The 23718-nt window shown below is 41.3% G+C and overlaps 1 protein-coding gene and 1 pseudogene across 1 annotated transcript in view; one reads left to right on the forward strand and one right to left on the reverse strand.

The window, feature by feature from the left end:
- Positions 1 to 23718, forward strand: part of TYR (tyrosinase) — a 144966-nt gene that overhangs the window by 46055 nt on the left and 75193 nt on the right. The window contains exon 3 of the mRNA XM_056114686.1: positions 1701 to 1848. Coding sequence (XP_055970661.1) covers positions 1701 to 1848 — 148 coding nt within the window. The remainder of the gene's footprint in view (positions 1 to 1700; positions 1849 to 23718) is intronic.
- LOC130024093 (cytosolic iron-sulfur assembly component 2A-like) lies at positions 17377 to 17876 on the reverse strand (annotated as a pseudogene).

Consider the following 23718-nt stretch of genomic DNA (forward strand, 5'->3'; position numbering starts at 1 on the left):
ACCAAGTGCTGGAGAATGAGCACCGTATGTTCCCCTGCAAGAAAACTGTGGTTCCATCACCAGCACCACACATGTCCCTTGAGCACTTCCAAGAATAGTTCCTGAGCATAGAGCCAGGAGTGAGAAATGAGCCAGAAATAAGCCCAAGCACAACTGGGTGTGACCAAAAAAAAAATCTTTTGAAACAATCAAATAAAAAGATAAAGATTTGCATTCATTATTAATAAATAGTTAAAAATTATATCTAAGAGGTTAAAAACAAAATAATCTAAATTTCATGAAATGTAGCCAGGTCTCCTAATGCCTTTACTTTGTCAATCCTTTGTTTTGTTTTATAAAGATTAATATGACAATTATTTATTGTCTGATAAAGATTATGCATTCTGTTGTGAAACAGGACAGGCTTTATTAGAATTTATTTAGAAAGATCTGAGGGCAGATCAAGAGAGAAGTATGTATTCTAAAGATAACACAATCTGATATTTCAAAGTCCTGAAATTCTATGATGTGCAATTTGGCCACATTCTTAAAATTTGGTTTCTTCTTAAAATTTAACTTTCTTGTTGCACTTTCTTTATTTGATTCTTGACCATATTTTTCTTTTGTTTTGTATCATGTCTGAATACTCTCTGAAATGATATCTATTCCACCCTTTTGCAGGAAGTATATGAGAAAGAACACAAAACAAAAATGATTAAGATCTTTTTTCTTATTTCCAGTGGAGATAATAACTTCAAATTGTCAGGGTTGCTGCAGAGATTGAAATATATGAATTATTTTAATGTCATTTTGACATAAATAACATTGAAATAACGGCTTTTCTAATTATTTCATTATTATTACTTAGGGGCTGTAATGATAGCACAGTGGTAAGGAGTTTGCCTTGCACGCGGCCGGGCTGGCTGACCCTGGGTTTGATTCCTCTGCCCCTCTTGGAGAGTCTGGCAAGCTACCGAGAGCATCCCTCCCACACAGCAAAGCCTGGAAAGCTACCCGTGACGTATTTGATATGCCAAACACAGTAACAACAAGTTCCACAATGGAGACATTACTGGGCCCGCTTGAGCAAATTGATGAACAATGGGAGGACAGTGCTACAGGACAGTGCTACAGTGTTATTACTTATGCAGAAAATGGAGCAATTAAATGAAGTCCTAATTATCTTAGTAATAAATACTTTGAAATCTAACAAATTATTTTTTCCTACATTGGAAGAGATGAATTGTAATATGGAAAGACATAAATTATATGTTTCCTCCAAAACTAGGTATCAAAGTTAAATTGACCTCCAAAATTGAAAAACAAAGAGCATATGATGGACTAAAAATTATGTCTTAAGTGCTGGGACAGACTGAAATTAGAGAAACTATGCTATTTGTCATTAAGGGCTTAGTATTCTTCCTCTTCTGTGCCTACAAAGAAGTAACAAGCAGAAAAAACAGAAGGGGCACAGTACGTCTCAGCCTATCTTGTCTGGTTAACCTACCCATTGTACTCAAATAAAAGCCATTTACTATCACAAAATTCTGCCAATAAACACCAGCTGTCTATAATGTAAAATCTCCCAATTATAATAAGTTTTTTATTGATAGTATTACTTTGAATCATTCAACTTTAGTTGCAAACAAAATGAGTTAATCACTTAGATTTTTAGTCATTAAGGTGAATTAAATTTCTTTTTTGATTTTTGTTTCCAACAGGGTTCGCTAGTCCCGTGACTGGGATAGCAGATGCCTCCAAGAGCACCATGCACAATGCCTTGCACATATACATGAACGGAACCATGTCACAGGTGCCAGGGTCTGCCAACGACCCCATTTTTCTTCTTCATCATGCATTTGTTGACAGGTTGGTTGAGACTTCCTCACAGCTCTGACCCTATTGGTTTGAAATGTAATGGGTGTATATCAGATGTGACTTTAGGGACTACCTCAGGCTTTTTCTTGATCGACTATCCCAGGCAGGGTTCTCTCAGAAACTGATCCTAAACTAAAGGCACACACAAAAGTGCTTTGTTGAAGAGGAAAATCTGAAGAGGATGAGTAAAGGATAAGCATGGTTAGGGGGAAGTCAAGGAAGGGCGCACATTCAGCTCAGGGCAAGGCTGCAAGGCCTCTAGTGACTACAGTGGGCAGCTCTCGCCTTATAGCCAGGGAACTGAGGCTCCTCCATTCTGGATTTGTGCCTGGAGCCCAGGACTTTTTTCCGTTGCTTTACTTTAGAAGAGTATTAGCCCCCCTTCGGAGTGGGTGCGGTGTGGCTCTGTATTCAGGTGTCTGCTCCTGGAGGGCCTCTGGCACCACATGCAGGGTGAGCACCAGACCTGCTGCAGTTCCTGCCCAGCCTCTGGACGCCCGCCACTCTCTGGCCCTCTCCCTCTCCTATCTCAGTAACCTAAATAAAAATACCTCTTTCCTTCAGAGACAGAAAGCATCAAAAACAAAAATCATCTTTTAAAACAAATATTCCCCCTGCCATATTAAATAGCCGCTGGTTATGAATCGTCCTGAGGGAATGTACCCTCTAATCCTGATTCTCCACAGCATTGTCCAAAGGCAACTTCCTGAACGTTGCAGAATCCCAGTGAGAAGTAGAGCATGCAAGTAGAGATGTGGGCACGAGCAGCTCTTTGGTGGTGGCACTAATCCACTGCAGTTCTCATAAAATAATGACTTCACTTGGGCAATGTGACTGTTTTGTTTTTCCCACATCAGTTTCTTACAAATAAGTAACTGATTCTTAGAATAATACATGAACTCTGACTCAACCATCATGTGTAATATGATTTCATTATTGTTCTTGCTTAAGCATTTTCCATTAAATTTATAAAAACCTCCAGGGTATCAGCTTGAATCTAATCATACATGATATTAGCAGAAAATAAAACACATGGAGAAGTTCGGCTGTCTGCTCCTAGAATTGTTCAAGATGAGAAGAGAAAGTAAAATAACAAACATGATAGAAAAATTATGTGAGTCACTTTCTTTGTTCTACCTTCTGTAATTTTTAGTAATAGCAAATGATAAAAAGGCATACATTTATGCCTACCATTATATTAATACTGTCATTCTTGTTAGTAAATAAAATGGATCCTATTTTCCTGTATCAATGTTTAAGGAACAGAAACATAATTTTATGCAATTTTTACTTACATGTCCTCAACCACTCAGAATTCTAGAAATACAAACATATTATCAATTAAGAAAGTGACTTTTTGCCAATAATACTAGCATTTTTTATTTCCTTAATGTGGACACTGACAGTGTAGGAATTAAATAGTATCTCAAGCCAAGTGTTTTGAAACTAAGTTTTAACATAAAGTATAGGCATTAAGATTATGATTATCAAATAATATCCTAGTCACTAACTTCTATATATCAAGAACTTGGAAAAATGTGTTACCTTTGCTAAAGGAATAACACTATCAAAAACTCAGAGGTCCATTTTCTGACAAGTTCTGCTTTTATTTTCCTCCATGCATTTTGTAGATTATGGTTCTAATTTAAGTTTTTTCTTTCACTTTGAATTTACTTCTGTGTACTTTGTGAGATATGCTTCATTTTCAGTTTACTGTGGCCTTCCAGTTTTAATAGTTCCATTTGTTGAAGAGACCACTGTTTATCTGCTTCATTAATCCAACTTCTTTGTCAAGATTAACTATCCATAAATGGAGTAGCACTGTCCTCCCATTGTTCATCTATTTGCTCAAGCAGGCACCAGTAACGTCTCCATTGTGAGACTTGTTACTGTTTTTGGCATATCAAATATGCCATGGGGAGCTTGCCAGGCTCTGCCGTGTGGGCGGGATATTTTCTCGGTAGCTTGCTGGGATCTCCGGGAGAGACGAAGGAATTGAACCCAGGTCGGCCCTGTGCAAGGCAAACACCCTACACACTGTGCTATTGCTCCAGTCCAACCATAAATATAAGGGTTTATTTATTTTTTTATTTTACTTTATTGGTCTGAGAGTGTATCTTTATGCCAGTATCACATTGCTTTGTATACTGTAACTTTGTATTATAAGTTAGTGTTTGAAAATTTAATAACTCCCATCTTTTTTCTCAAAATTTCGTTGCATATTTATGAAGTTTTATGGCCTCATACAAACTATAGTCAAATTTGTTATACATACTTGAAGATTTTGATTTAAACTTTGATGAAAGGTGCATTGACAGTATAATGTTTTGGGTAATATGGATATTTTGACAATGCTATTTTTACCTATCTATGAATATTTGATATAAAATTAAATCATTTTATAAAATCATTTTATAATTATGATTTTCTTTTGCATTTCCTGGTGTCCTTTGTATTTCTTCCAATAGCAATATATAACTTTTAGTGTAAAAGTCTTCCCCATATTTTATTGATTCCTAGATATTCATATTGTGGGACACTATTTAAAATAAAACCTTTCTAGTATTTTTCTTTTGAAGATTGTTAGTGTACATAGAAATGAGACCCAACTTTTATTTATTGACTTAGCCTGTCACCATGGTGATGAATTGATTACCTCTTGGAGGTTTTTTTTTTCAGTGAAAAGTTTAAGATATTCAAAGTATATTATCATATCACCAAGAAATGGTGAGAGTTAGCTTCTTATTTTTCGATTTAAATTTATTTGATTTATGTTTTGACTTATTGCTGCGGCAGTAGCTTCCAAAATTATACTGAATATAATTATGAAAATGAACATCCTTTCTGTGACTGACATCACTGACATCATCAGAGGGAAGGGTTTTAGTTTTTTATATGATGTATGGCAAAAATGAAATTCCCTATGGGTATTTTGTAAATACCCTATTTTGAGGGTATTTATATATAGGCCTTCACTAGCACAGCGGGTAGGGCGTTCGCCTTACAAGCGGCCAACATGGCCGACCCGAGTTCGATTCCTCCACCCCTCTCGGAGAGCCCGGCAAGCTACCGAGAGTATTCGATATGCCAGACACAGTAACAACAAAGTCTCCAATGGAGACGTTACTGGGCCCGCTCGAGCAAATCGACGATCAACGGGAGGGCCTTTACCTTTACCTTTTTTTTACCCTATTTTGAGATATATTGCTTATGTTCCTACTTTGTTGAGCTTTTTTACATAAATGAATGTTGAATATTGTCAAAAGCATTTTCTGAATCAATTTTATGACCTCATGGTTTTTAATCTTCTTTTGTTGGTATGGTTTGTTACATTTATTGATATGTGTATATTAAACCAAACTTGCATTCCTAGAATGAACCTACCTGTCACATAATTCTTTTGATATGTTATTGGTGTAATTGGTTTGTTTTCCTAGAATAGTGTTGAGTATTTTTGCATCAATATTCAGTGGGATGTATGTTTGTGATCTATTTTAGTAATATCTATCTTTTAAAATTATTATTATTACTTTCATTTGAGTCACCATAAAATAAAGTTACAAAGATTTTGTGATTGGGTTTCAGTCATACAATACTCCAACACCCACCCTTCCACCAGTGCACATTTCCCATCACCAATATCCCCCATGTCCCTCCTGCCACCACCCACCCCAGCCTGATCTATGACAGGCACTTTCCTTCTTAGTTTCTCTCTCCTTTTGGGCATTATGGTTTGCAGTACAGGTACTGAGAGGCTGTCATGTTTGGTCCTTTACCACATTCAGCACACAGTTCCTGTCCAGAGTGAGCCCTTCCAACCATCATTGTCATCCCAACTGCCCTCTCCCCAGCCTTGAGGCAGACTTCCACCTGTGGACCAGTGCTCCTGGCCCTTATTTATACGATCCTTGGTTATTAGTTTCATACTACATTTTCTTTTTTATATCCTACAATTGAGTGCAGTCTTTCTGTATCTGTCCCTCTCCTTACGACTTATTTTACTCAGCATGATAACATGATAATACCCCTGAGATATAAAAAACACACAGCAGAAATGACATATGCATTTGTATGCTTATTGCAGCACTATTCACAGTAGCCAGAATCTGAAAACAATCCCAGTGCCTGAGAACGGATGACTGGTTAAAGAAACTCTGTTACATCTATAAAATGGAATACTATACAGCTCTTAGAAAAGTGGTCATAAAATTCATTTATATGTGGAAGGACCTGGAGAGAATCATGCTAAGTGGAATATCTCTGTCTTTTTAATTGGGGGCACTGTCCTTCAAATCAGAGTGATAGCTTATAGGGTAAAGGTTTATTGGTTGAAGTTTCTTTTTTTAAAACCCATTTTTTGAATATATATCTTCATTCCCTCCATGTTTGTGGAGTTTAATTTGAAAAATTTGATTTAAACATTTTGCAATTTCTCTTATATTGAAAACTATACTTCTTTTTTTTCACTACTGTATGTTTTGCTTTGGTTCTTGCCATTTTTATTATAGTGTATCTCTGTGCTACATTTGAGTTTATTTTGTTTGTCACTCATGGCACTCACTCATGAATCAGTGATCAGTCTTCCTTCTCAGACTGGAAGTTTTAAGGTATTGTCTCTTCCACTGGCCATTACTTTCCTTTGAATTTTTTCTCTTCTGGAATTATTATAATTCATAGGTAATTCCTCTTGTCTATCAATTATATTACTTTAATTTATTTTAAAAAAACTATTCCCTCTGTTGCATTTTCTTTGTAAGTGATGTTAAAGATCTTGTCTTCTGGTCACTTTTACTAATTTTGGCTGATTTTGTTCTCCTGTGAGTCTTGCTACTTTCTTCTTTAGTTCCTTCATTCTTGTTTTACTGAATTTAAAAAAAAGATTTCCACCAATTTTATTTAGTTGATTCTTTTTCCAATAATTTTCTCATTTCATTGAATTTTGAAAGGATGAAAGAACTATTGTTCTTAAGTCATGTTCCAGTAGCATCAAAATTTCTGATGTACCTGAGGATTAATCTGAACTTTGTTCCATATCCAATGAAGTAACTCAATTCCTTCATTTTTTCCATTATCTCTGCTGCTTTGCAGATGCTCGGATGAAGCTCAGAGATCCTGGTGGTCTGGTCCAGAACAAAAGTATCGTATATTTGCCTTGCATGTGGCAGATCTGAGATTAATCTGTAGCATTCTTTATCACGCCTAATCCCTCTGGGAGTGATCCCTGAGTGCAGAGCTCGGAATAAGTCTTGAGCACCACGGGCGTGACCAAACAAACAAACAAAAATGTTCTGGGGAGCTAAGCAGGATCCTGATGCTATTTTTTACAATTTCACCCTAGTGCTTTCGACCTGCTGGTTTTGACAGTCACTTCGTGACCCTTGAGGATTTCTTGGCAGGACTAGTGAGCAAGAGCTAGTACTTCTACACGGACCTGATGAGGACTGGGTATTGGTTAGGGATTATAGAAAGTACTTGGGGGGTCACAGAAAGACAAAAAGTGTGTTAAAGACATGAGAGATGAGAAGGGCCTGGGTTCCTCTCTGGGCACGCGCGGCTAGAAACAGCCCCTAGACAGCCGGTTTTCAACCCCTGATCCGCGTGGGACGGGCACAGAGGCCCAGCTATGGGCAACAAAGCTGAAAGGCTCCAATTCCAATAGGTACAGCCCGCCCCCAAGGGCCTGGGTTCCTCTCTGGGCACGCGCAGCTAGAAACAGCCCCTAGACAGCCGGTTTTCAACCCCTGATCCGCGTGGGACGGGCACAGAGGCCCAGCTCTGGGCAACAAAGCTGAACGGCTCCAATTCCAACAGGTACAGCCCGCCCCCAAGGGCCTGGGTTCCTCTCTGGGCACGCGCGGCTAGAAACAGCCCCTAGACAGCCGGTTATCAACCCCTGATCCGCGTGGGACGGGCACAGAGGCCCAGCTCTGGGCAACAAAGCTGAACGGCTCCAATTCCAACAGGTACAGCCCGCCCCCAAGGGCCTGGGTTCCTCTCTGGGCACGCGCGGCTAGAAACAGCCCCTAGACAGCCGGTTTTCAACCCCTGATCCGCGTGGGACGGGCACAGAGGCCCAGCTCTGGGCAACAAAGCTGAACGGCTCCAATTCCAACAGGTACAGCCTGCCCCCAAGGGCCTGGGTTCCTCTCTGGGCACGCGCGGCTAGAAACAGCCCCTAGACAGCCGGTTTTCAACCCCTGATCCGCGTGGGATGGGCACAGAGGCCCAGCTCTGGGCAACAAAGCTGAACGGCTCCAATTCCAACAGGTACAGCCCGCCCCCAAGGGCCTGGGTTCCTCTCTGGGCACGCGCAGCTAGAAACAGCCCCTAGACAGCCGGTTTTCAACCCCTGATCCGCGTGGGACGGGCACAGAGGCCCAGCTCTGGGCAACAAAGCTGAACGGCTCCAATTCCAACAGGTACAGCCCGCCCCCAAGGGCCTGGGTTCCTCTCTGGGCACGCGCAGCTAGAAACAGCCCCTAGACAGCCGGTTTTCAACCCCTGATCCGCTTGGGACGGGCACAGAGGCCCAGCTCTGGGCAACAAAGCTGAACGGCTCCAATTCCAACAGGTACAGCCCGCCCCCAAGGGCCTGGGTTCCTCTCTGGGCACGCGCGGCTAGAAACAGCCCCTAGACAGCCGGTTTTCAACCCCTGATCCGCGTGGGATGGGCACAGAGGCCCAGCTCTGGGCAACAAAGCTGAACGGCTCCAATTCCAACAGGTACAGCCCGCCCCCAAGGGCCTGGGATCCTCTCTGGGCACGCGCAGCTAGAAACAGCCCCTAGACAGCCGGTTTTCAACCCCTGATCCGCGTGGGACGGGCACAGAGGCCCAGCTCTGGGCAACAAAGCTGAACGGCTCCAATTCCAACAGGTACAGCCCGCCCCCAAGGGCCTGGGTTCCTCTCTGGGCACGCGCAGCTAGAAACAGCCCCTAGACAGCCGGTTTTCAACCCCTGATCCGCGTGGGATGGGCACAGAGGCCCAGCTCTGGGCAACAAAGCTGAACGGCTCCAATTCCAACAGGTACAGCCCGCCCCCAAGGGCCTGGGATCCTCTCTGGGCACGCGCAGCTAGAAACAGCCCCTAGACAGCCGGTTTTCAACCCCTGATCCGCTTGGGACGGGCACAGAGGCCCAGCTCTGGGCAACAAAGCTGAACGGCTCCAATTCCAACAGGTACAGCCCGCCCCCAAGGGCCTGGGATCCTCTCTGGGCACGCGCAGCTAGAAACAGCCCCTAGACAGCCGGTTTTCAACCCCTGATCCGCTTGGGACGGGCACAGAGGCCCAGCTCTGGGCAACAAAGCTGAACGGCTCCAATTCCAAACAGGAGACCTTCCCAACTCCTCGCCCAGTGCCAGGGACTCTTTCCGGAGCCGCGGCCGCTAACGCGGCCGCGAAATATTTTCCCACTACATAAGCCATAGGAACCATAAGCTAACTTCTTAGATGGAAACTTCTCTATTTTAGCTCAGCCACTAGAAACACAGTTTGCCAATAACTCATAAGCCTATCTTAACTCACACTGCATATCAAGCAGAATAGTAACACTGAACGTGAAGGACTAAACCACACCTCTCACAATGGGAAAGCAACGCAAAAGCCTACCAAACATTCATATTGAAGAGTCTAGCCCAGATGACACCAACAGTACTATAGTGTTAGACAACCTCTCTGACAAGGAATTCAGAAGGGAACTACTTAGCATGCTTAGGGAACTAAAAGAAACAATGGAAACCAATGCCAATAGAAGACAAGAGGATCTGAAGGCAGAAATGAGGAAAATGCAATCAGAAATGTCAGACCTGAAAAATCTCGTAGGCGAATTGAAAAGCTCAGTGGAAGGCCTCAGCAGCAGAGTAAGAGCGGCTGAGAACAGAATCAGTAAGCTCGAGGATGAAGTTCAGAGACTCTCCAGAAAAGAGCAGAAAATGGAAAAGAGACTCACAATTCGGGAACAGATGGCAAGAGAAGATCGTGATGAAGCCAAGAGGGGTAACATAAGAATTATTGGAGTCCCAGAGGGACAGGAAGAAAACCTCGATGAAGAAGAAACTGTCAAAGACATCATTGCTACAACATTTCCAGAGCTGAAGAAAACTTGTATCCACATTCAGGAGGCCCGAAGGGTACCAGCTAGAAGAAATCTGAATAAAAATACCCCAAGACACATTCTGATCAAAATGACCAAAACCTTAGACAGAGACAAAATTCTGAAAGCAGTAAGATCGAAGAAAGAAATCTCTTACAAAGGAGCATCCTTAAATTTCACAGCTGATTTTTCTGATGAAACTCTCATGCCCGAAAACAGTGGTGGGACATAGTAAAAAAACTCAATGAAATAAATGCCTCCCCCAAAATACTTTTCCCAGCAAGACTCTCATTCATAATAGAAGGAACAACACACAGTTTCACAGACAAACAACAGCTCAGAAACTTCATAGACTCAAAACCATGGTTACAAGAACAACTAAATGGGCTACTTTAAGGCAAGAAAGGCCCCTCAAATACACCAAATTTTAACAGAACAATGGGACAAGATCCCATAACAATAATCTCTCTCAATGTCAATGGGCTAAACGCACCAATTAAAAGACATAGAGTGGCAGGATGGATTAGAAAATTGAACCCAACATTCTGCTGCCTGCAAGAAACGCATCTCAATAGTCAAAGCAAACACAGACTCAGAGTCAAAGGCTGGAAAACAATCCTACAGGCAAACAGCTCCCATAAAAAAGCTGGGGTAGCCATCCTTATATCAGACCACATCGATTTCAGAGTGAGGAAGGTCATAAGAGACAGTGAAGGCCATTTCTTATTGATCAGAGGATCTGTACAACAGGAAGAACTTACAATAATAAATGTATATGCACCTAATGAGAGACCAGCAAAGTACTTAAAACAACTACTCATAGAATTGGAAAAAGACATCAATAGCAACACAATACTAGTGGGAGACTTCAACACTGCTTTGTCACCTCTTGATAGATCAACCAGACTCAAGCTTAGCAAGGACATACTTCATTTGAGGGAAACAATGGAAGAAAGGGACATAGTAGATATATACAGGACACTTCATCCACAAAAAGCTGAATACACATTCTTCTCAAGCGTACATGGAACATTCTCCAAGATAGACCACATGCTGAGCCACAAAACATGCCTCCATAAAATTAAGAAGGTAGAGATTGTATCAACAATCTTCTCAGACGATAATGCACTGAAATTAGAAGTAAATCACACACAAAAACAGAAAACTAAATCAAACACCTGGAAATTAAACAGTGCACTATTGAACAACGAGTGGATTAGACAGGAAATCAAAGAGGAAATCAAAAGATTCCTAGAAACGAATGAAAATGAGAACACGAGTTACCAAAACTTATGGGACACAGCAAAGGCTGTGTTAAGAGGAAAGTTTATAGCTCTACAAGCATTCCTCAGGAAGGAGGAGCAAGCACACATAAGTAACCTGACCTCACAGCTTAAGAGCTTGGAGAAGGACCAAAAAAAGGAGCACAACCCGAACAGGAGAAAGGAAATAATAAAATTCAGAGCAGAGATTAACAAGATGGAAACCCAAAAAACAATCCGAAAGATCAATGAAACCAAGAGCTGGTTCTTCGAGAAAATTAACAAGATCGATAAGCCTCTAGCAAAACTCACAAAGAAAGGGAGAGAGAAAACCCTAATAAACCGAATCAGAAATGAAAAGGGGGTCATTACAACAGAAACCACAGAAATGCAGAGGATCCTCAGGGAGTACTTTGAGAAGCTTTATGCCACGGAACATCAAAACCTCGAGGAAATGGATAAATTCCTAGACTCCTACAGACTCCCAAGGCTGAACCAAGAAGACCTGGAATAGCTGAACAGACCTATCACCATCAAGGAAATTGAAATGGTAATAAAAAGTCTCCCCAAGCACAAAAGTCCTGGCCCGGATGGATTCACTAGTGAATTCTTCCAAATCTTTAAAGAGGACTTACTCCCAATGCTCTTTAAGCTTTTCCACGAAATTGAAATATCAAAAACACTTCCGAACAGTTTCTACGAAGCAAATATCACACTGATACCAAAAGCAGACAGAGATACCACAAAGAAAGAGAATTACAGGCCGATATCCCTGATGAACACAGATGCAAAGATCCTCAACAAACTACTAGCAAATAGAATCCAACTACTCATCAAAAAGATCATACACCATGACCAAGTAGGATTCATCCCAGGGATGCAAGGATGGTTTAACATTCGGAAATCAATCAACATAATCCACCATATCAACAAAAGAAAAGATAAAAAGCATATGATCATATCAATAGATGCAGAGAAAGCATTTGATAAGATCCAGCACCCCTTTATGATGAAAACCCTAGCCAAAATGGGTATAGAGGGGACCTTCCTCAACATAATTAAAGCCATCTACCACAAGCCTACAGCAAGCATCATCCTCAATGGGGAAAAACTGAGAGCCTTCCCTCTAAGATCAGGGACGAGACAGGGATGCCCACTCTCTCCACTGCTGTTCAATATAGTACTGGAAGTACTTGCAATAGCGATTAGGCAGGAAAAAGATATTAAGGGCATCCAGGTAGGAAAGGAAGAAATCAAGCTCTCACTATTCGCAGATGATATGATACTCTACTTAGAGAACCCAATAACTTCCACCAAAAAACTCCTAGAAACAATAGACTCGTATAGTAAAGTTGCAGGTTATAAAATCAATACCCAAAAGTCCATGGCTTTCCTATACGCAAACAGTGAGAGAGAAGAAAGCAACATGAAAAAAAAACAATCCCATTCACAATTGTGCCCCAGAAAATCAAGTACCTAGGAATCAGCTTAACTAAGGAAGTAAAGGACCTGTACAAAGAAAACTACAAAACGCTACTTCAGGAAATAAAAGAGGACATGAGGAAATGGAAAGATATCCCCTGCTCATGGGTCGGGAGACTTAACATTGTCAAAATGGCAATACTACCGAAAGCATTGTATAAATTCAATGCAATCCCTATAAGGATACCCATGACATTCTTCAAAGAAATGGAGCAAACACTCTTGAAATTTATATGGAACAATAAGCCCCCACGAATAGCTAAAGCTATTCTTGGGAAAAAGAAAATGGGAGGAATCAACCTCCCGAACTTCAAACTGTACTACAAAGCAGTAATAATTAAAACAGCATGGTACTGGAACAAAGGCAGAACTGCAGACCAATGGAACAGGGTTGAATACACTGACATCTCTCCTCAATCATATGCTCATCTAATCTTTGATAAAGGTGCAAGTAATGTGAAGTGGAGTAAGGAAAGCCTCTTTAATAAATTGTGTTGGCATCACTGGACGGCTACATGCAAAAAAAATAGGCTCAGAACTCTGCCTAACACCATGTACAAAAGTAAGATCAAAATGGATTAAAGACCTCAACATCAGACCAGAAACCATAAGGTACATTGAAGATAAAGTTGGCAAAACCCTCCATGACATTGAAGCTAATGGTATCTTCAAAGATGCCACGCCACTGGCCGAGCAAGTGAAAACAGAGATAGATAAATGGGACTATCTTAAACTAAGAAGCTTCTGCACCTCCAAAGAAACAGTGACCAAAATACAAAGACAGTCTACAGAATGGGAAAGGATATTCACCGAATACACATCTGACAAGGGGTTGATATCCAGGATATACAAAATACTGGTTAAACTCCACAAGAAGAAAACATCCAACCCCATCCAAAAATGGGGCAATGAAATGAACAGAAACTTTCTCAAAGAAGAAATCCGAATGGCAAAAAAGCACATGAGAAAATGCTCTACATCATTAATCATCAGGGAGATGCAGATCAAAACCACAATGAGATACCATCTCACACCTCAGAGACTGGCCCACATTCAAAAGAACAAAAGCAACCGATGCTGGCGTGGATGTGGCGAGAAAGGGACACTCCTTCACTGTTGGTGGGAATGTCCACTGGTTCAGCCCTTCTGGAAAACAGTATGGACGATTCTCAAAAAATTAGAAATTGAGCTCCCATTTGACCCAGCAATACCACTCCTGGGAATATATCCCAGAGAGGCAAAAATGTATAGTCGAAGTGACATCTGCACTTGTTTGTTCATTGCAGCACTCTTTACAATAGCCAGAAACTGGAAGAAACCTGAATGCCCAAGAACAGATGACTGGTTAAAGAAACTTTGGTACATCTACACAATGGAGTACTATGTAGCTCTTAGAAATGATGAAGTCATGAAATTTACATACAAGTGGTACAATATGGAAAGTATCATGCTAAGCGAAATGAGGCAGAAAGAGAGGGATAGACATAGAAAGATTGCATTCATCTGGGGGATATAAAGTAACAAAGTATGAGATTAATACCCAAGAATAGCTGAGATCAGCACCAGGAGGATTACTCCATAACTTAGAGGCCAGCCGGGTATCCTACAGGAAAGGGCAGTTCAGATAGAGAAGGGAGCACCAAATAAAGGATGTTTGGAGAATCCTCCCAGGAGGGGAGATGCATGTCGAAAGTAGACTATGGACTGAACATGTTTGCCACTCAATGCCTCTTTTGCAGACCACAACACCCAAAAGGAGAGAGAGAACACAGGGGATTGCCCTGCCACAGAGACAGGGGGGATGGGGGGATGGGGGTGGGAGGGATATTATCCATGGTGGTGGAAAATGGGCACTGGTGGAGGGATGGGTATCTGATCATTGTTTAATTGAAACCAAAGCACAAAAAATTGTAAATCAACAACTTTAAAAAAAATAAAATAAAATAAAGGGAAAAAAAAAAGACATGAGAGATGAATAAAATGTACTGAGATAAAAGCAGGGAACAGAGCATTGGTGTGACTGGGAGCTGGTATATATTCATTAACAAGAAATATATAATTACTAATGAAGAAGTGATACTTTTTAACATACTATATTATTTGATTCAGAAAGATATTATTGAGGATATTTACATTAATGTTAACTCAAAATATTAATCTGTTGTTCGTGTTTAATTTTAATCATACCCGGCAATGCACTGGGGTTACTCCTGGCTCTGCCCTCAGGAATCACTCCTGGCAGTGTTTGGGAGAGCATATGGGATCTGGGGATCGAACCCAGGTTGGCCAAATGCAAGGCAAACACCTTCCCCACTGTACTATCACTTCTGCCTCATGTGTATTTTTCATTTTTCCTTTTTGGGGTGGTGGTCTTGGTCACACCTATCAATACTCATAGTTTACTTCTGGCTCTGCACAGAGAGATCACTCCTGGTGGGGCAATATAGGGTTCTAGGGATCGAACCCAAGTCAGCCTAATGCAAGGCAAGCAGTGCTATCATGCCAGCCCTTGTTATTTTGATTTTTGTGTGCATGCCTCTACTTTTCATATCAGGATAATATTGGTATGACAGAAACTATCTGGAATTGTTGGGGAACAGTTTTTCCTCAACGGTGCCTGAACACTGTGCACCAACTCTGGATCTGGGTCCTCCCAGATGTGGGATGAAGAATGACAGGCCTGAGGAGAAACACCCTGAGCAACTGATGGCTGTTCACTTTACTGCCATCAGTTTACATCACTTTACATACATTTTTAAAGGGGGTCTCGGCTTTAACGGATGGTCCAATCACAGAAAGTTTAGCATGATTTGCCTACCATCTCTCCAACTCTGCTGTGCTCTGGTCCAATCCCAATCAAGGCTAGATGCTGCAGTTAGGATGGCTTGCTAAGCATACGTAACAGTTTCTGTGTCTAGGGCTTATGTGAACAGGAGGTCGAGTGAGGCTCAAGACCGAACAACCGGTGGTGGCTGACACCCTGTTCTTGCCAAGTTTGCCCAGATACTCCCTCTTGAGAGGCTTTGCTTTCTGAGCCGCTTTTCAAGGTCTGGTCTTATCTGCACCAGTGTCTGTAACCATGCTCCACATGCAATAGTTTGTGGTCCTTCAATTCTTTGGTACAACTTGAAAAGTACAGGTAATTGGTTATCTTTGAAGGTGTATTTGTGATTCACTTGTAAACCTATCTTCATTTGGGTTGCTGTGTTTGACTAGACATTATTGTTTCAATATTATTCAATAGTATATAATTCAATCATATATGACATGCAGTTTTGTAATTCTCTCATAATCCTTAATGTTCTGTGTTATATGTTCAACCCCTCTTTTCCTTTTTATTCGGAGTGTTTTCTCTCCTCTTTCACTTCATTTGATTAGTGAAGGGTTTGTTAATTTTTTATTCTCTAAAAGAACTAGTTTTTTGTTTCACTGATACTTTTGTACTGCTTTCTTATTTTCTCTTCCATTCATTAAAAGTTTACTCTATTTTATTTCCCTTTACCTATGTAGGTTTAATTTATTTTCTTTCCTAGTTCCCCAAGATGTTTCTCTTTCTGTCCAGCACCTGAAGTAGGCATAGAAGAGCACTAGTTGTCCCTGTACTACATAGACAACATTTGAACAGGTTTGAGTGATGATCCTGAGATTGCAGTCACTGCTGCTCATGGAGGGTCTGTGCCAAGTTCATTCTGGTCTGTGGGACGGCCTGAACTTCAGGACCACTATGTCCCTCAGACACCCATGTGCCACTGCTCTTAGAAATAGCAGTGGAGTGGACTATGGTTTTAAGTCACCGATGTGGCAAGCCTTTACTGGCCCACCTGTGGTTTCATATTACTTGCTAAAAATTCTTGGAAGACTCCTTAGTTATTTGTCTATGGGATGTTTAGTTTCTGAGAAATCAAAGATGGCAGTGCAGGCAGTTGGAGGGAGTTCTGAAACAAGGCCTACTTACTAAAGAAGACCCTGTCATGCCTATAGAGTTTTTGTTTCTAGTTCTACTGTTGTAAGTGTCGCCTAACAGGGTTGGTGAGCAGGGGTGTTTGGTTAAACACTCCTGTTTCATAAACCTGTACCGTAGAGATCTCTTCCTGGTTGCACGTTGGTGCTCTCCATAGAGATTCTTTCCTGGTGAGTTTATATAAAGCTTCCCCATGTCATTTTCCATAGGGCTTCAACAGGATTTCACATTTAATCCAATTTTGGTGTAGATTTTGCCTCTCATAAGAATGGTACAATTTTTTTCCCATTAGGACATGTTGGCCCAAATCATCTAGAATACTCATAACTGGTAAGTTTCTGCTTCTTGCAAGGATATTTCTAGGATGAGAAATTTGCTTATTATTTTTTTTTTCATTTTAAGAATCAACTCTGCTTTATTTTACAGAGCAATAATTAAATTGAATACAATTAGGTATGGTAAATAGTTAACATGAAAAGTACTCTATCAGAAAAATAGTAACTCATCTTACACATAGTAACTACAAAATATTTTTTTCTCTGATAATTTAAGTGTTACAAATCCTGAGAATGTTATACATGAAACAAAGTAGGTAATACTTTGAATTAATTCTTGTTTGTAAATAATCTTAAAAATGCTCTGAGGTGCAAACCACCTATGTATTAAACATGTATCTTTTACATTTTACAAACAGCAGTTCTGTGGCTCCTAAAATATCCCTTAGTCGGGCTTGAGGACACAGTGTTCACGATTTCCCTTAAATTCGGGTTCTCCATCGCAGCTGCCACTCGTTCTTTGTCAATTATCTGTTTATTGATGTCTTCCTTTGTTTATTGGGTGCCTTCCGAAATGTAGATTTCCAACTTATGTTTAAATGGTAAACAACGCTAAGTTTTACTCTTCAGCACAGTCCAATAAGAGTCGCCAAAGAGCAATGAGGTACTGTTGAAGTGAACCTTATAATAACCAGATAATCTTCTTCATTGAGCTCCTGAACCTCCGCAGCTTTCCATCACCACTTCCAGTTCTTCTAAAGTATCAGGCTTCTGTGGGTCTCGGGTAGTACAGATCAAATCGTAAACCTCGAGCGCTTTTTCTTCCATGGTCTGGGGCTGCCGGGCCGGCTCCGCTCAGAGAGGCCGGAGAGCCGAGAGCCGCAGGACTCGGCTCAGCATCCAGGAGGCAGCCTGGACACCCGCTCCATCATCCCGCTCCACCATCCCTGGCTACTGTCCCCCCCGGAGTCACCGTCCCTCAGGGCGGCCGCACCACCCCGTCCACTTCCTGTTCAAGAAATTTGCTTTTTAATAGCTTATTATGTAACGTCAAAGAAATTTTTTAAATGTGTCTATGTGTTGGGAGATCATCCAGGACTTAGGGTTCATGCCTGCATGTGTGGAACCTGATTCATATTCAATGCATTGCGTATTCCAACCAACTGCACACTTCTTGGTTTAGCACTGGAAACCTCCCGTTCACCAGCAGCTTGGTGCTGCAAGGTCCAAATAGCTCCACGTCCAGAGGCATAGCTCCAAATCAGAGTTATCTCGAGGAGCGGAGCTGATTCCCTGAGCACGGCTCTTGAGCCTTCCCCAAAGAAATGAAAAAGAAAATTAAAGGAAAATAATCATTGACAATTAAAGAAATAGACCACAAGAAACTAGGAAGATTCAAATCAAGCTGAATTGAGTTAAAATTCAATTTTTTCTATAAAGTGGGGTAATTTCCTTTATATTTGTAAAGTTACCAATAGTCACGGTTCTCTTGTTGTTCATTGATTTGCTCGAGCGGGCCCAGTAATGTCTCCATCATGAGACTTGTTGTTACTGTGTTTGGCATATTGAATATCTCACAGGTAGCTTGCCAGGCTTTGCAGTGTGGATGAGATACTCTCGGTAACTTGCCGGGCTCTTTGAGAGGGGTGGAGGAATTGAACCTAGCTCGGCCGAGATGGCCACGTGCAAGGCCTTACCCGGCGCTGTGCTATTGTTAAACTGACTAAAAGTTACCAAGTGAGGAGAAAATATTGTTGTCATATATAAACATATATATTCACCCAATAGATTTGGATCCAACCTTCCACTTAACCATGTACTAGATTTGTATAAATTATTTATCAAGATAAGTATCCAAGCCTACTCGGATTTGGGCCGAGCATCCTCCACCTAGATCCTCCAAATTCCAGTAGGCGGGGGTCACACCCACCAACTGGCCCCCTGGCACCGTGTAATCCCATCAGAGGCCAAGACTCAGAGACTATAAAAACCAGTTCCCGGAAGAGAACAGTGCAGTCTCCTGCCTCCGCACCTGACTGTCCTCGTCGCCAGAGCCCCTTGGAGGGGAGCAGGTTGAGCTTTCCTCCCCGCCCCGACCAGGGCTCCGGCAGCCAAAGACCTTCAGGACCAGCCACCACCATGCTGAGACCACTCTCCGCACACATGAAGGTACTGGCAGAGGGACAAAGCCACACGGGTTCCAGGGCCAAGATCTCCAAGCCTACTCGGATCGGGGCAGAGCATCCTCCACCCAGATCCTCCGAATTCCAGTAGGCGGGGGTCACACCCACCAACTGGCCCCCTGGCGCCGTGTAATCCCATCAGTGGCCAAGACTCAGAGACTATAAAAACCAGCTCCAGGAACCGACATCTTATTATGACATCTAATTATCTCATTCCTACTTTGGACAAATTGGCAGGCTACCGAATGTAGCCTGCCCACAGGGCAGAGTCTGGCAAACTCCCCTTGGCGTACCCAATATGCCAAATACCAGTAACAATGATGGGTCTCATTCTCCTAAAGAGCCTTGAATATAATCTCAGGGCTAGGATGAAGGAGACGTTACTGGGGCCTGCTCAAGGCAACCGACGAATTTATCAAGATAGTTTTCTGTTTTTCTCCTATTAATCAAAATACTGAAGTAGATTGTCTCTCAGGTTAAGAGAAGTAACAAATGGTGTTTCCTAAATGTTGCTTTCTTCTGATTCCAAAGTTGGGTACTGCTTATGCTAACCCTCCAGGAGCCTGCTTACCTCACCCACCTTATTTTCAATTAGAATTGAAAATTTTTAATTTTTATGGTCCAGTTACACTAACCTATCTGTTCTCTGAACTAAGTTGGTCCCACTTCAGGGGTTCTATACTAGTTTGTTTTTTCTTTTAGATCATTACTTAGTTTAATTTCAAACCCCAAGAAAATCTCCTTTTTCAAATTCCTCTGGTAATGATTATCAACTCAGATCTTTGGAATTAGATATTTTTGGTTTTATTTTTTTAGAGTATAACATTAGATATCTTTTAATCTGACTGATACTTATTATTTATGTTTTAATGGAATTACATGTAATTTCCCAACAGCCTCATATATTTACTGAAAAATATAAAGAAAGACACTATAAAATGTCTAATAAAGAAATATTGTCAAATTATTAACAAAGATTCACAGTCACAATCACAGTCCTCCCATTGCTCATCGATTTGCTCGAGTGGGTCCAGTAATATCTCCATCATGAGACTTGATGTTACTGTGTTTGGCATATCCAATACGTCATGGGGAGCTTTCCAGGCTTTGCCGTGCAGGTTCAATACTCTCAGTAGCTTGCCAGGCTCTTCAAGAGGGGCGGAGGAATCGAACTTGGGTTGGCCATGTTGGCTGCGTGCAAGGCAAATGCTCTACCGCTGTGCTATCGCTCTAGCCCCATTAACAAAGATTGCTTTTTCATATTTCATATAAATGAATATCATTATATAACTATGGAAGGGACATTTCACTTTATAGAAATTATCTACATCAAACTGATCCTATGTAGAAAACACATAAAGTTATGTCAATATTATCAGTACCTTCAAGAATTTATATAAGTATATTTTCCTGTTAGTAAAAATGCTACTTAATATGAACTTATATAAAATTCTGTTCTAAGTTTGAATATCTCTACAAAATAACGCTAAGAATAAGATATTAGCATAATCAAATTAAGAATGTTTTAAATATATGTAGTAGATAAGAAAAATGTCCGTGTCAAATACTGTCTGGAAATTTTTAACATTATAAAGCTCTCATATGGAATCATTCTTATCACTGCACTTATTTTGATTTAACTGAATTATATATACTTAGAAGAAAACTATATTTCTAATGCTACATAAGAAAAATAACCGGTAAACACTGTTTTTTGTAATAAACTCACATTCAGAGTCCCTTTTCCTGAAATCTGAAGATATGGTGAGTCAACTTCCCTAAGATTTTTTTTTGGTAGAAGTATTGCTATTTATTCAGCCATTGATTAGGCTGATTGAATTGGGCATGAACTCCACCTTACATTTTTCCCCCTTTTTTATGTTATTTATTGAATCACCGTGAGACCAGTTACAAAGCATCAGGTTTAAGACTTGGTCACACAATGAAACACCCTTCACCAGTGCCCATTTTCTACCACCAAAAACCCCAATATGCCCCTCCCTCCTACACCCTCCCCATACCTGTGGGGAGATGATTTCCACATTACTCTCTCTCTACTTTGATTGATTATATCCAATATTTTGATGTCAGACCCACCATTATTATTTGGGATTTGGAATTCTGAAATTTTAACAATTAAATCTGGACAGATTTCTGCCAAAACCTGCTGGGTTCCAAGATTTGTTCCTAAGGAAGGCAGCCACTGAGATTCCAGGGGGAACAAGTCAAGGTACAAAAACTATTCCCACCTGGGGTGGCCCAGTGCTGGTAACCTACTGCAGGGACCAGACGCATTTCTGCCAAAAGCCTCTGGGTTCTGAGATTTGTTTCTGAGTCTCTGGGATCATGGCCGTAAAGCAGCTTGATCAGGAGGCAGAGAGGCCGTGGTGAGCAATGACTTGGGGTCTCGTTGGGGTGGAGAGGAAAGGGTCAGCTCCACCCCCATCCCATGAGGCCCCACGTGTCTCATCACTGCAGGCCCAAACCTGACTGTCCAATGGACTCTGGAAGATGGCGGCCACCGGGCCGCCAAGGGAGAACAGGCAGAGGGACAGCACCCTTTCCCCCCTGGGTGCTCCAGCACCGGTAGCCCATTGCAGGGACTGGACTCATTTCTGCCAAAAACTGCTGGGTTCCGAGATTTGTATCTGAGTCTCTGGGATCATGGCTGTTAAGCAGTTTGATCAGGAACCAAAGAGGCCTTGCCTCCAATTATATAGCTGAGATGGAGGTGGTTTGTGGGTGTGTCTCCCACATACCTAACTTTTTTTTTAATTAGTTCACCCATTTTGAAATTGAATTTTATTCTTGATTCTTGTTAAGTTACTAATAATATTATTGGTCTCCTCATTCAACTTTAAAGCACTCATTAGTTATATTAAATATTCTCCACAGAAACTATAGGCGAATAAATCAATAGGGTGTCAGAGGGCAAATACATTCTAAAAATTGTCTTTCTCCTCATGAGATATTACTTTCCATCACTAAAGAAAATACCACCCGGTGTAAAGTACATATTTTGGGGTACTTTGCCATTATCCATGGCTCAGCCAAGCAACCACCAATTGAGTTTTGTTTGATTTTATTGTAGTTATTGCTCTTGCTGCTGCTCCAGTGCTTGGGAGCAAGGCTTACACCCTTCAGAGCTCAGAGTTACACAATGTTAGGGATAAAAGTCGGAATCTCACTTATGCAAAGCAGGCTACCATGTAAGTTCATCCCTAAAATGGAAGCTGGTTTTTTTTTAATCATTTTTTTATTAGTGAAACACCACGAGGTACAGTTATAGACTTATAAATTTTTGTGCTTGGGTTTTAGTTATACAGTGATCAAGCACCCATCCCTCCACCAGCACCTATCCTCCACCACCACAGGTCCCAGCATCCCTCCCACCCCCCATCCCCCCATCCCACCCTGCCTCTGTGGCAGGGCATTCCCCCTTGTTCTTTCTCTCTTCTTTTGGGTACTGTGTTTTGCAAGAGAGGCATTGAGTGGAAATCATGTTTGGTCTATAGACTACTTTAGCATGCTTCTCCCACCCTGGGAGGGTCCTCACAACACCCTATATTTGGTGCTCTCTTTTCTATCTGAGCTTCCTTTTCACCTAGCACATGTGCCTGGCCTTCAAGTCATGGAGTAAAATTCCTGGTACTAATCTCAGCCATTCCTGGGTATTAGTTTCCCGTTTTGTTTCTTTATATTCCCAAGATGAATGCAATCTTTCTGTGTCTATCCCGCTCTTTCTGACTCATTTCGCTTAACATGATATTTTCCATGTAGTACCACTTGTATGTAAATTTCATAACTTCATCTTTTCTAACAGCTACATAGTACTTTATTGTGTAGATGTATCAAAGTTTCTTTAACCACTCATCTGTTCTTGGGCACTCAGGTTATTTCCAGATTCTGATTATTGTAAAGAGTGCTACAATGAACAAACAATTGCAGATGTCACTTCGACTATACCTTTTTGCCTCTCTGGGATATATTCCCAGTAGTGCTATAGCTGGGTAAAATGGGAAATCAAATTCTAATTTTTTGAGAATCGTCCATACTGTTTTCCAAAAGGGTTGGACCAGCCTGCATTCCCACCAGCAGTGAAGGAGGGTCCCTTTCTCGCCACATCTGCACCAGCACCAGTTGCTTTTGTTCTTGTGGATGTGGGCCAGTCTCTGTGGTGTGAGATGTTATCTCATTGTTGTTTTGATCTGCATCTCTCTGATGATTAGTGATGTAGAGCATTTTCTCATGTGCCTTTTGCCATTCGGATTTCTTCTTTGCTAAAGTTTCTGTTCATTTCCTTGCCCCATTTTTTGATGGGGTTGGGTGATTTCTTCTTGTGTAGTTTAACCAGTACTTTGTATATCCTTGATATCACCCCCTTCTCAGACGTCTATTTGGTGAATATTCTTTCCCATTCTGTAGGCTGTCTTTGTATTTTGGTCACTGTTTCTTTGGAGGTGCAGAAGCTTCTTAGTTTAAGATAGTCCCATTTGTCTAGCTCTGTTTTCACTTGCTCGGCCAGTGGAGTGACATCTTTGAAGATACCATTAACTTCAATATCATGGAGAGTTTTGCCAACTTTGTCTTCAATAAACATTATG

The sequence above is a fragment of the Sorex fumeus genome, unplaced genomic scaffold (genome assembly GCF_029834395.1).
Source record: "Sorex fumeus unplaced genomic scaffold, SorFum_2.1 ptg000026l, whole genome shotgun sequence".
Taxonomy (NCBI): Eukaryota; Metazoa; Chordata; class Mammalia; order Eulipotyphla; family Soricidae; genus Sorex; species Sorex fumeus.